Genomic DNA, 12815 nt, shown 5'->3' on the forward strand with positions numbered 1-12815 from the left:
CCTCTGCACACATCAACAACAGTCACCCACAAAGTATCGTTACCCATCGCTCCACTAAAGCCGCAGCCCTTGCAGGGCAAGGGGAACCACTACTTCAAGGTCTCAGAGCAAGTGACGTCACCGATGGATTGAAACGCTATTTAGCGCGAACCACCGCTAACTAAGCTAGCCGTTTCACATCCGTTACACTCACCCCCTTTTGACCTCCTCCTTTTCCGCAGCAACCAGTTATCCGGGTCAACAGCATCAATGTAACAGTATAACTTTAGACCGTCCCCTCGCCCATAACCGGGCGCGAACCAGGAACCATCTGCACACATCAACAACAGTCACCCACGAAGCATCGTTACCCATCGCTCCACAAAAGCCGCGGCCCTTGCAGAGCAAGGGGAACTACTACTTCAAGGTCTCAGAGCAGGTGACGTCACCGATTGAAACACTATTTAGCTCGCACCACCGCTAACTAAGCTAGCCGTTTCACATCCGTTACATGTGTATAAGGTAGTAGTTTTGGAATTGTTAGGTTAGATTACTCGTTGGTTATTACTGCATTATCGGAACTAGAAGCACAAGCATTTCACTACACTCGCATTAACATCTACTAACCATTTACATTTACATTTACATTTAAGTCATTTAGCAGACGCTCTTATCCAGAGCGACTTACAAATTGGTGCATTCACCTTATGACATCCAGTGGAACAGCCACTTTACAATAGTGCATCTAAATCTTTTAGGGGGGTGAGAAGGATTACTTATCCTATCCTAGGTATTCCTTAAAGAGGTGGGGTTTCAGGTGTCTCCGGAAGGTGGTGATTGACTCCGCTGTCCTGGCGTCGTGAGGGAGTTTGTTCCACCATTGGGGGCCAGAGCAGCGAACAGTTTTGACTGGGCTGAGCGGGAACTGTACTTCCTCAGTGGTAGGGAGGCGAGCAGGCCAGAGGTGGATGAACGCAGTGCCCTTGTTTGGGTGTAGGGCCTGATCAGAGCCTCGAGGTACTGAGGTGCCGTTCCCCTCACAGCTCCGTAGGCAAGCACCATGGTCTTGCAGCGGATGCGAGCTTCAACTGGAAGCCAGTGGAGAGAGCGGAGGAGCGGGGTGACGTGAGAGAACTTGGGAAGGTTGAACACCAGACGGGCTGCGGCGTTCTGGATGAGTTGTAGGGGTTTAATGGCACAGGCAGGGAGCCCAGCCAACAGCGAGTTGCAGTAATCCAGACGGGAGATGACAAGTGCCTGGATTAGGACCTGCGCCGCTTCCTGTGTGAGGCAGGGTCGTACTCTGCGGATGTTGTAGAGCATGAACCTACAGGAACGGGCCACCGCCTTGATGTTAGTTGAGAACGACAGGGTGTTGTCCAGGATCACGCCAAGGTTCTTAGCGCTCTGGGAGGAGGACACAATGGAGTTGTCAACCGTGATGGCGAGATCATGGAACGGGCAGTCCTTCCCGGGAGGAAGAGCAGCTCCGTCTTGCCGAGGTTCAGCTTGAGGTGGTGATCCGTCATCCACACTGATATGTCTGCCAGACATGCAGAGATGCGATTCGCCACCTGGTCATCAGAAGGGGGAAAGGAGAAGATTAATTGTGTGTCGTCGGCATAGCAATGATAGGAGAGACCATGTGAGGTTATGACAGAGCCAAGTGACTTGGTGTATAGCGAGAATAGGAGAGGGCCTAGAACAGAGCCCTGGGGGACACCAGTGGTGAGAGCGCGTGGTGAGGAGACAGATTCTCGCCACGCCACCTGGTAGGAGCGACCTGTCAGGTAGGACGCAATCCAAGCGTGGGCCGCGCAAGAGATCCCCAACTCGGAGAGGAGGATCTGATGGTTCACAGTATCGAAGGCAGCCGATAGGTCTAGAAGGATGAGAGCAGAGGAGAGAGAGTTAGCTTTAGCAGTGCGGAGCGCCTCCGTGATGCAGAGAAGAGCAGTCTCAGTTGAATGACTAGTCTTGAAACCTGACTGATTTGGATCAAGAAGGTCATTCTGAGAGAGATAGCGGTAGAGCTGGCCAAGGACGGCACGTTCAAGAGTTTTGGAGAGAAAAGAAAGAAGGGATACTGGTCTGTAGTTGTTGACATCGGAGGGATCGAGTGTAGGTTTTTTCAGAAGGGGTGCAACTTTCGCTCTCTTGAGGACGGAAGGGACGTAGCCAGCGGTCAGGGATGAGTTGATGAGCAAGGTGAGGTAAGGGAGAAGGTCTCCGGAAATGGTCTGGAGAAGAGAGGAGGGGATAGGGTCAAGCGGGCAGGTTGTTGGGCGGCCGGCCGTCACAAGACGCGAGATTTCATCTGGAGAGAGAGGGGAGAAAGAGGTCAGAGCACAGGGTAGGGCAGTGTGAGCAGAACCAGCGGTGTCGTTTGACTTAGCAAACGAGGATCGGATGTCGTCGACCTTCTTTTCAAAATGGTTGACGAAGTCATCTGCAGAGAGGGAGGAGGGGGGGGGAGGATTCAGGAGGGAGGAGAAGGTGGCAAAGAGCTTCCTAGGGTTAGAGGCAGATGCTTGGAATTTAGAGTGGTAGAAAGTGGCTTTAGCAGCAGAGACAGAGGAGGAAAATGTAGAGAGGAGGGAGTGAAAGGATGCCAGGTCCGCAGGGAGGCGAGTTTTCCTCCATTTCCGCTCGGCTGCCCGGAGCCTTGTTCTGTGAGCTCGCAATGAGTCGTCGAGCCACGGAGCGGGAGGGGAGGACCGAGCCGGCCTGGAGGATAGGGGACATAGAGAGTCAAAGGATGCAGAAAGGGAGGAGAGGAGGGTTGAGGAGGCAGAATCAGGAGATAGGTTGGAGAAGGTTTGAGCAGAGGAAAGAGATGATAGGATGGAAGAGGAGAGAGTAGCGGGGGAGAGAGAGCGAAGGTTGGGACGGCGCGATACCATCCGAGTAGGGGCAGTGTGGGAAGTGTTGGATGAGAGCGAGAGGGAAAGGGATACAAGGTAGTGGTCGGAGACTTGGAGGGGAGTTGCAATGGGGTTAGTGGAAGAACAGCATCTAGTAAAGATGAGGTTGAGCGTATTGCCTGCCTTGTGAGTAGGGGGGGAAGGTGAGAGGGTGAGGTCAAAAGAGGAGAGGAGTGGAAAGAAGGAGGCAGAGAGGAATGAGTCAAAGGTAGACGTGGGGAGGTTAAAGTCGGCCAGAACTGTGAGAGGTGAGCCGTCCTCAGGAAAGGAGCTTATCAAGGCATCAAGCTCATTGATGAACTCTCCGAGGGAACCTGGAGGGCGATAAATGATAAGGATGTTAAGCTTGAAAGGGCTGGTAACTGTGACAGCATGGAATTCAAAGGAGGCGATAGACAGATGGGTATCAGCAGTGTTATCTGTGGTGATCCATGTTTCCGTCAGTGCCAAGAAGTCGAGGGACTGGAGGGAGGCATAGGCTGAGATGAACTCTGCCTTGTTGGCCGCAGATCGGCAGTTCCAGAGGCTACCGGAGACCTGGAACTCCACGTGGGTCGTGCGCGCTGGGACCACCAGACCAACCGTGTGTATGTGACAAATACATTTGATTTGCATAGGCACGCATAGGAACGCAGAGCATTCTAAATAAGAGTCCCTTCCTGATTGGATTTTTCTCAGGCTTTCGCCTGCAATATCAGTTCTGTTATACTCACAGAAAATATTTTTACAGTTTTGGAAACCTTAGAGTGTTTTCTATCCTAAGCTGTCAATTATATGCATATTCTAGCATCTTGTCCTGACAAAATAGCCTGTTTACTTTGGGAATGTTATTTTTCAAAAAATGAAAATAGTGCCCCCTAGTTCCAAGAGGTTAATAGAACTGCGGAAAAACAGTGAACCGACAGGCAGGGACGAAGGACACTGTCTACCGCTGTACGGCTAGCTAGCTACCGTTGTCGCCCCAGCCCTATGTGGGGTTTATCTGCGGCTGGCATCCAACGTTATTGTGCATTGACGCCACCTAATGTACTGGAGTTCTCCCGTCCTAGCTTAAAAATCTACCAATATTAGTATAAAGAGGGGTTTGTGTAGATGCTGGAATGTAGGAACGTCTGGAATTGCAGGCTGCAATTGCACGGTTCTCCCTGCATGGTGATTTAGTTTAGTTTAGTTTATTTTATTTTTACAGGGACAGTGCACATTAATCCACGTTTCAGTAAAAGTGCCGGTTTTAGCCAGCCGGCTAATTTTCAACCGCAGTCCCTGGGCAGGTTATTAAAAAAAATTACAAAATAGACAATAGCACCATAGACATAGCAACATAGGACAAGCAAGACATAGCATACAGACAGAGCAACATAGGACAAGCAAGACGTAGCATACAGACAGAGCAACATAGAACAAAAAGCAGCAAGACAAAATTCATAAAAGCAACAAAGTGTTTCCACACCTCACAAGCTACAGACAACAGACAACATGGAAAGCGGCAACACACAGCTAGGGACCATGTTCACAAATCTGATTGACCTTTAGCCATGTCTTCAAGCATTTTGTGAAAGTGTGATATGTGGTGCAGTTATGTGTGTCTGATGGCAGTGTATTCCAGACATGGGAAGCTCTCACAGAGAATGCAGATTTACTAAAGGTGCTTTTCCTTAGGGGAACTATACAGTCACCTCTCATGGCAGACTTTGTGGATCTGCTGCCATATGTCTGGGTTTTCTGTTTAACAAAAATATTGAGTGGAGGGGGAGCCAGGCCATTAAGGATCTTGAATACAAGACATGCGTCGGTGTATTGCACAAGATTTTTCCAACTCAAGAGCTCATGTTTTCTAAGGATGTGACAATGATGATGGCTATTGGGCTTCCTATCAAGCACTTTGAGAGCCTGTTTGTAGACAGACTGAATAGGTTTTAATGTTGTACAGCAAGCTTGGGCCCAACTAGTCAAGCAGTATGTTAAGTGGGGAGTATCATAGATTTGAAGTACAGTTTTGCTACCTCTGTAGTCAAACAATTTCGTATAAATCGGAAATTAGCTAGATTGAATTTAGTTATTTGAATTACCTTTTTCACATGCTTTTTAAAAGAGAGGTTGGAATCAAGTATGATGCCAAGGTACTTAAAATCAGATACCACCTGGAGCTTCTCCCCTGACACATAGACATCTGGCTCAGTAGCATCTGTTGCCCTCTTTGTGAAGAACATGCAAACAGTTTTTTTTCACATTGAGATGCAAACACGAGTCACTGAGCCACTTTGTAACCTGGAGTAGTGAGTTCTTGTGCAGCTTGTTGTTTGCTCTTTGCATGCACATATATCACTGTATCATCTGCATACATTTGAACTTCAGACCCAGTACATACAGAAGGCAGATCATTAATGTACAGGCTGAACAGGAGGGGCCCCAGTATTGACCCTTGGGGCACGCCAACATCATAGTTACGAGTGGGCGACAGCTCATTGCTCACTCTGACACACTGAGTTCTGCCTTCAAGGTATGATTTCATCCATCTCAAGGCATCAGGGGAAAAGTTGAACTTGGACAATTTTGTGATGAGAATCTCATGGTTAACAGTATCAAAAGCCTTCCTTAGGTCCAGAAACACAGCCCCAACAGCACCCCCTTTGTCCATCTTGGACTTCACATTTTCCAGAAGAAATCAGTTGGCCGTTTCTGTGGAGTGTTTCGCTCTGAAGCCAAACTGCATGGAGTGTAATGTGAAGGGGCTGTTGTTGAGGTGGGCAATCAGTTGTTCTGCTACACACTTTTCAACAACCTTTGACACCACAGGTAGTAAGTATACTAATGGGCCTGTAGTTACTCACGTCAGCAGGGTCGCCTGATTTAAAGATGGCCGTTATTATGGCCGACTTCCATACCCTTGGAAACACACCGAGACCAATAGATGTGTTGGTGACCTTAGTAATGGGGCCAATGAGTGACTCTTTGTAGTTTTTAAGAAAGGTAGAGTCCATCCCAAACACATATTTGGCTTTAGAGTTCTTTAGTGAGCTAATCACCTTGTTCACCTTTGACTCAGAAACCTCCCTTATGATGAAGATAGGTTGAGTGTCATTCACTAGCACTGAGCCCAAGAAATCAGTGGAGGGGTTCTGTGTCAGTACCCTGACAGAGTCAATAAAGTAGGAATTGAAGGCTGTTGCTATTTCGACTGCATCCTGTGTTATTCACCATGATTTCTAGTCTTTTTGCAGTGTTACTATGGTCTTTCCCTGTTAACTTTTTTAGATTCTCCCATATCAATTTAGAATTTCCCTTTGCTTCACCAATTATGTTAATAAAAAAGTTTGCCTTGGCCTGTCTGATTTCTTTTATCACCTTATTTCTCAACATGGTAAACCTACGTCTGTCATGCTCTAATTTAGATTTTAGGGCTGTTTTTATAGCATAATCTCGTTCTTTCATCAATTTCCAGATTTCTCCATTTAGCCAAGGAAGAGTGCTCTTTTGGCCAGGTTTGGATTTGATTTTCTTTAGGAAGCCATTTATTGTAGTCTGGATTGTGGATAGAAAAACCTGACTATCAGCTTCCACGTCTGTATAGGACAAGAGATCATTCCAGTTTATTCCCTTAATTGCTTTTTCAAAATAGTTTAATTCACTCTTAGGTATTCTGAGTTGATCCGGCTTTCTAACAGTAGAGAGGTTAAACCTGCTCTTAGACAGCTTTCTGGCTATAAGTGTCAGATTATGATCAGACAGCCCAGTAACCATATTGAATGATTTAGTCACTCTCTCTGGTTTATTACTGAACACCAAACCAATCTGTGTTTTAGAGCAACAAGTCACCCTGGTTGGCCCTTTAACTAGCTGTGTAAGGTCAAAGGTATTAGTGATCCGTTTGAGGGTTTTCCTACAACACTTGTCTTCATAATTAATGTTAAAATCTCCCATTAAGATTACCTCTTTCCCAAAATCACATTCCCTAAGTATGGTATTAAACTGATCAAAAAACACACTTTTGGTGGAAGGTGGCCTATACATTCCAATGAGGGTAAACGACATTTGGGGAGACAGTGTAACGTTCAGGCCGATACATTCTAGTTCATTATCACATGACCACTCAATTTGTTTACATCGGATATGTTCTTCAATGTAAATCATCACACCCCCCTCCTCTTCCTTCAATCCTGTCTCTCCTGAAAACATTGTAGCCAGGCACAATCAAAGCAGCATATGGAGAGTGTTTATGGAGCCATGTCTCTGAGAGGCAGAGAAAGTCAAGGTTGGAGTCCGTGAGTAGATGTTGAATTTGATCACTTTTTGGAATGACACTACGAATGTTCAAGTGCCCCCCTAGTAGTCCCTTGGGCTTAGCTCGACTTAGACACACCTAGACAGGGACGCTCCTCCCCCTCGGTGTTAGAACAAAACAATTCTAGTATGATGCTGTCAAATAGAGCTGTTATTGTCTCTGGCTGCTATTAACTCTGTATAACCACTCTCCAGATTGTAATACACGTATTATAACACATGAATATTGAAACAACGCCAAGTTAACCGTTACTTTTAAGCTTATCTGCTGATAAGAAAAAGTAAGATAATGTAGGCACTCACTACTGTAAGTCGCTCTGGATAAGAGCGTCTGCTCAATGACTAAAATCTAAAATGATGATCTTGTAACGATTCTTGTCCTCCTCTTCTGACGAGGAGGAGTAGTAAGAAGGATCGGAGGACCAATGTGCAGCTTGGTAAGTGTTCATATCTTTTAATTAAGTAATAGAACACTTGAACAAAACAATAAACGACCAACGAACAGTCCCGTAAGGTGAATGACAAAAAACACTAAACAGGAAAATAAACACCCACAGGTGGAAAAAGACTACCTAAGTATGATTCTCAATCAGAGACAACTAACGACACCTGCCTCTGATTGAGAACCATACCAGGCCAAACGCAACATAGAAAAACGAACATAGACAACCCACCCAACTCACGCCCTGACCATACAAAGACATAAATAAAATAACTAAGGTCAGAACGTGACAGATCTTACCATAGCATAGGTGTGTCTAAGTCAAATAGATAGACAGTGGTCCAAGTAATGATTGGGGAATGGCTTGCTATTGCTAGTCAAATATCTAGCTAGCTGACCAAAGCATCAGTTACAGGACAGCTTTACTGAAGATGGATACAACTTGCCTTTGCTGACCTCAATTTACGATGAGTTCAGTCTCTCCAAGCAGGTGCATCTCTCCTCATCCCAGTCTACACCCACACTCTTTGCAACTGTCCATAATGGCTATAAGTAATCTAGCTATATGGCTCTTGAGTGATGATATTGATAGATATTAGATATGTTACTTAATAGTTTCTGTTCGCTGGGTATTTACTGCTAGCCACCAGCTGGTTAGAACAGAGGAGGAATGATGGCATATCCTGGTCTGAATGTGACTGACGCCTGCTTGGCTAGCTGACACACCTAGCGCGAGCTGCAACATTATTGAGCAATTTTGATAAATTGAAAGGTATGTTATATGCTCTCATCCACTTATGTATTGTATGGGAGAATAATCACTTGCGGAGATAACTAGCTAGCTAACCCGCTACGCACTTCTGCTTTGGACCAGTGGAAATAATTCCCGATGCCTTCGCTTCTTTCCCTCCCTGTCGGAATTTCGGTGGCTAGCTTAGGCAGCTTTCCATTGCATAAAAAGAAAAACAATGGGCATATGCGTGTTATGTAAAAACATATATTGCTTACCTGAAGCGTTGTCGACAAATCACTGTTTGTTTTGATCGAAACGATTAAGATAACCAGGTTGACGCTGCAGTAAGCCCGACAATATCCAAACCCTGCGCCGCTAGTTTTCTTGAGCATTCAGCCCTTCCCCCGACTGACGTCAGTCGAAGCATCCTCTCTCGTTTGACAGTCTGAACTTTCTCACTCCATCCATCCACTACTGTGTTATTTCCACAGGCATAATAAACATAGCCCAAATATAATCAAAGGGTGTGTTAAATGTAGAGTGATCCCTACAATCATGTTGTAATTATTATAAAACAACAATCAATGAAATATGCTTTTATGCAAACACTTAAATATTCCACATTATCTGTGATCTTTTTTACAACACTTATTCATGCATTGCTGAGCACTTATAAAACCCTAGACAACCTCACAAAGCACATTTGTATCACTTGGAAAGTCATTGTATTCGACAAGTAAGCCTTTCATTGAAAATAATCCCTCTCGAAATATTTTGTGGAAATCACAATTCATTCACAAATAATTTACTTTAATCATAAGCATATAAAAAAACGGATCAAAGACAAACTATTGTAAATATGAAATACTACATGAATGATTACCGTGTTAAACAGCATGCAAATTGTTAATTGTTCAAACCTATTTATTTGTACTCTCAGCTATCGAACATCAACATAACATTTGGTTGTTGGCTATATACAGCAACCAACAGCAACAAACAGCAATATATACAGCAACAAAAATGATTATCTTTCATGTTAAAATAGGCATTCTTCTCTGCAGACGCCTATCCACCTCCATAGCCTTCACGTCTGGTTCGAGATTCGTCACTGACCATGTTTACATGCACACCAATATCCCTTTGTTATTCGGGATACTCAAGTATTCTGTTTTTGAGTTGATGCATGCCTGGGATATGCTGATCGAAGATGGGATACTGTGACACGCAAACATTTGATCCCGTTTACTGTTGTTTTTGCCGCCTTCGCAGGCTCAGTTTCGCATATCATGGAGTGTTGTGTGATGATGATATTTTCATCTGATTGTCAAACAAATCACTTCAAAATGTAGACTACCTGCGCAGTTCGAGCCACTATAATTACGTAATAATTTTGCCTATAATTAATTTACTATCATTTACTACTGGCTACTTTCACCCCTAATTTTAACACGTTTCTGCTTATAATTTTCGACATTTGGTAAACCATATTATAATTTCCGACATTTGGTAGGACATTGTCAACAGTTTGATACATGCAGCTTCTCTTCTGTCATAACCTTTTGCCCCAGAAGACTAAATAATGGAGTGGTCACCAGAATAATGTCTCGCATCGATAGAATTAATGCATTAGTAATCTAGTTAACACCGGTAAAGTTGTCTGTTTCGTTTAGGGACTGGGGAGAAAACTCCTAAAAACCTAAAAAAGTGTTAAGATTGGTCCTGTGCAAAATGTCCAAATGTCATCAGTTTGACCGTTTTTAAGGAAATGATAAGCTGAGAAAAACTACACAATATGTTTCTGATAAGACTTCAGTTCGTCTTGGCTGCATATTTTATTTCGTTGAAATACCATCTGCTTGCATAACAGTGTCAAAGATAACACATTACAAGCACATTAACATTTTCTCAAGAGATGCTGAAATAAATCAATTATATTTCTCCACTTCTGTTCCCTAGACAAAATGTACATTTGAGTTATAATTTCACTGCAAGATATGCATATTTCTGCCGGAGTTAATATTATATTACTCTGCATGTGAGAGGTTACAGGCTTACAGTCAGTGTCCATATTTCAGATACTATTCCATTTAACCCATATACTTAAATTAGGAATATTATGTTTATTCATGTTTAAACGGATACTCCTGACTGGGATATCAAAGGTGCATGTAAACAGCTTGTCCCGAACAAGACCTTAATCAGGATATGAGCTACTGTCTGGAATACTGTGCACATGTAAACGTGGTCACTGACAGATAACAATATTCCACTAGAACAGGAACATCAATTAGATTGAGCCGCAGGCTGATTTATTCTTGAGCATGGTCAGGGGGCCAGAACATAATTATAAATAAAACAATCATTTCAAACCTTGCTTACATTTACATATGATCCCATATATATTGTATTTGTCTTTAATGTGTGGGAATTCTTTGGAACAGATATCCATAATTAAAATCACTTGCTTTATTTTTGCTGGTGTTTTTACAATATTTTATGTCCAACAACAATAACTCCAAAAAATAAAATATCTATATAGATTTGTTTTGCTCAGAAAACTTGGGGGGGGCAAATAAATTCACCTGTGGGCCACCAGTTGGGGAACCCTGCACTAGGAGTAGAAATAACCACAGAGTCAGATACTTCTGGGTCCATATTCACAAAGGGTCTCAATGTATGAGTGCTGATCTAAGATCAGTTTTGTATTTTAGACCACAATGAATAAGACTTACTCTGAGACACTTTGCGAGTACATGCCCAGGCCCAGATCCTGGATCAGTGGTTAGAAGTGACTAACTACCACTTCAGATCCTCCCTGATACTGTGTTCGGACTGCAGATCCCGCTCCCATTCACAGGCGAGGCTGACTGTTCCTCCTCCTCTTTCCTCCCTAGCAGTCTGTTGAACAGCTTTAGGAAGATCCCGTTGAAGGCCGGGCTGGAAAAGTAGTATACGATGGGGTTCAGCACGCTGTTGAAGTAGGTGAAACACACAGAGGTGTAGAATGCCAGATTGGCCTCTTGGAAATACCGGCATTCGTTGTACCAGGCCTTGAGGATCCACACAGCGATCCGAGACACCGTACTGGGGAAGAAGCAAATGATGAAGATGAGTGCCACGGCCATGACGAACTGCACCGCCCGCTTGATCTTCCCTCTGGTGTCAAGCGTCTTGCTCTTCAGCTGCCAGGTTATGCAGACGGTGCAGAAGGTGACGATGGTGGTTGGAAGAAAGAACTGGATTACGTAGAAGGTGTTGTGCCACGTAGACAGCGGGCTGAAGCCCATACAGATGTTGAAGCTCTCGCACTGAGTCCGGTTGTTGCGGTAGAAGAAGTGTTCATTGGCCAGCAGGTACCCGGTTGCAGCGATGATCAGGCCCCACAGGCCCAGAGACACCCACAGAGCATAGTTCAGGCCCATCCGGTTGATCTTGTTCATAGGGTGAACGATCTTGAAGTAACGGTCTACGGCCACCGCAGTAAGGAAGAAGATACCAGCGGCACGGTTGGCCGCCAACAGGAACAGCATAAGCCGGCACAGGACATCACCATGGATCCAGTGTTTGCCACGTCTGTAGTAGTCGGCTCTGAAGGGCAGACAGAACAGTACGATGGAGTCAGCCACGGCAAGGTGTGTGAGGTAAACAGAGTTGGGCTTCCAGGTGTCCATGTGGAAGATAAACATCCACAGAGCCACAATGTTCCCCATCAGCCCGAACATGAACTCCAGCACCAGGATAGGAGGCAGGACCAGGTCCAGAATGGGAGATTCGAAGGCGCAGCAGTTGTCGTCCATAGTAGTGAAGTTCGCCATGGGTCAAACGATACGCTATGGACTAGAGAGCGCCTGTGTGCAACTTTGCTCCCCTCTGAAGAGTCAACCTGGAGATAGGGTGTACTACGCACCTCATGGGATCAGGGATTTTATTGTTTGTGCTCATGCAAACAAGCTTCCAGCGCCAACAACTTGGAGAGTGTGTGTACGTAGTGTGTTCTCTCTTGTGGGGTGCTATTTGTCCATAGGGAAATGGCTCTGCGTGTGTACACTAACAGCCCAGGGATTATGGCTTCATTATAAAACTATTATGCTGGTGGAAATATTATACTCATGGGTATATAAGGGACATCAAAGGGTTCCCAGAAAACAACAATAAAGGTCACAAACAGGGTCATGTTCAGTAGGCACGAAATGGAAAACACTCAGAATGAAGATGTTTCAAAGTGAGGTACTCTCAGGACTTGACCTGTACCAATGTATTTTTATCATTGTTTTAGGACAGTGGTTCCCAACCAAGGATACTAGGACCACTGGGGGTACTTGGCCTATCCACAGGATGTATTTGAGAAGACTCATTAGACCATAGACTTACTGGTAAAATGCCAGAGTGGATGACCCTGCCCCTTGCCCACAGAATGACCACAGATGTGTCTTATGAAATTAAATTACACAAA

The 12815-nt window shown here is 44.7% G+C and overlaps 2 protein-coding genes across 5 annotated transcripts in view; both read right to left on the reverse strand.

Moving 5' to 3' along the window:
• Nucleotides 1-8818, reverse strand: part of LOC118391607 (CAP-Gly domain-containing linker protein 1) — a 70090-nt gene extending 61272 nt beyond the window's left edge. For 3 of the 4 annotated variants that reach the window (XM_052458235.1, XM_052458236.1, XM_052458234.1), the window contains exon 1: nt 8635-8818. The gene's annotated coding sequence lies outside the window, so the exon portion shown is untranslated. The remainder of the gene's footprint in view (nt 1-8634) is intronic. The other variant, XM_052458233.1, reaches the window with a different exon arrangement.
• A 334-nt stretch (nt 8819-9152) lies between these two features.
• On the reverse strand, nt 9153-12756 carry LOC118391481 (hydroxycarboxylic acid receptor 2-like). The gene has a single exon (XM_035782915.2). The coding sequence runs from the start codon at nt 12175-12177 to the stop codon at nt 11167-11169; it is 1011 nt and encodes a 336-aa protein (XP_035638808.1). The 5' UTR covers nt 12178-12756; the 3' UTR covers nt 9153-11166.
• Between the last annotated feature and the right edge of the window lie 59 nt (nt 12757-12815).

This window comes from Oncorhynchus keta, chromosome 12 (assembly GCF_023373465.1).
Source record: "Oncorhynchus keta strain PuntledgeMale-10-30-2019 chromosome 12, Oket_V2, whole genome shotgun sequence".
Classification (NCBI taxonomy): domain Eukaryota; kingdom Metazoa; phylum Chordata; class Actinopteri; order Salmoniformes; family Salmonidae; genus Oncorhynchus; species Oncorhynchus keta.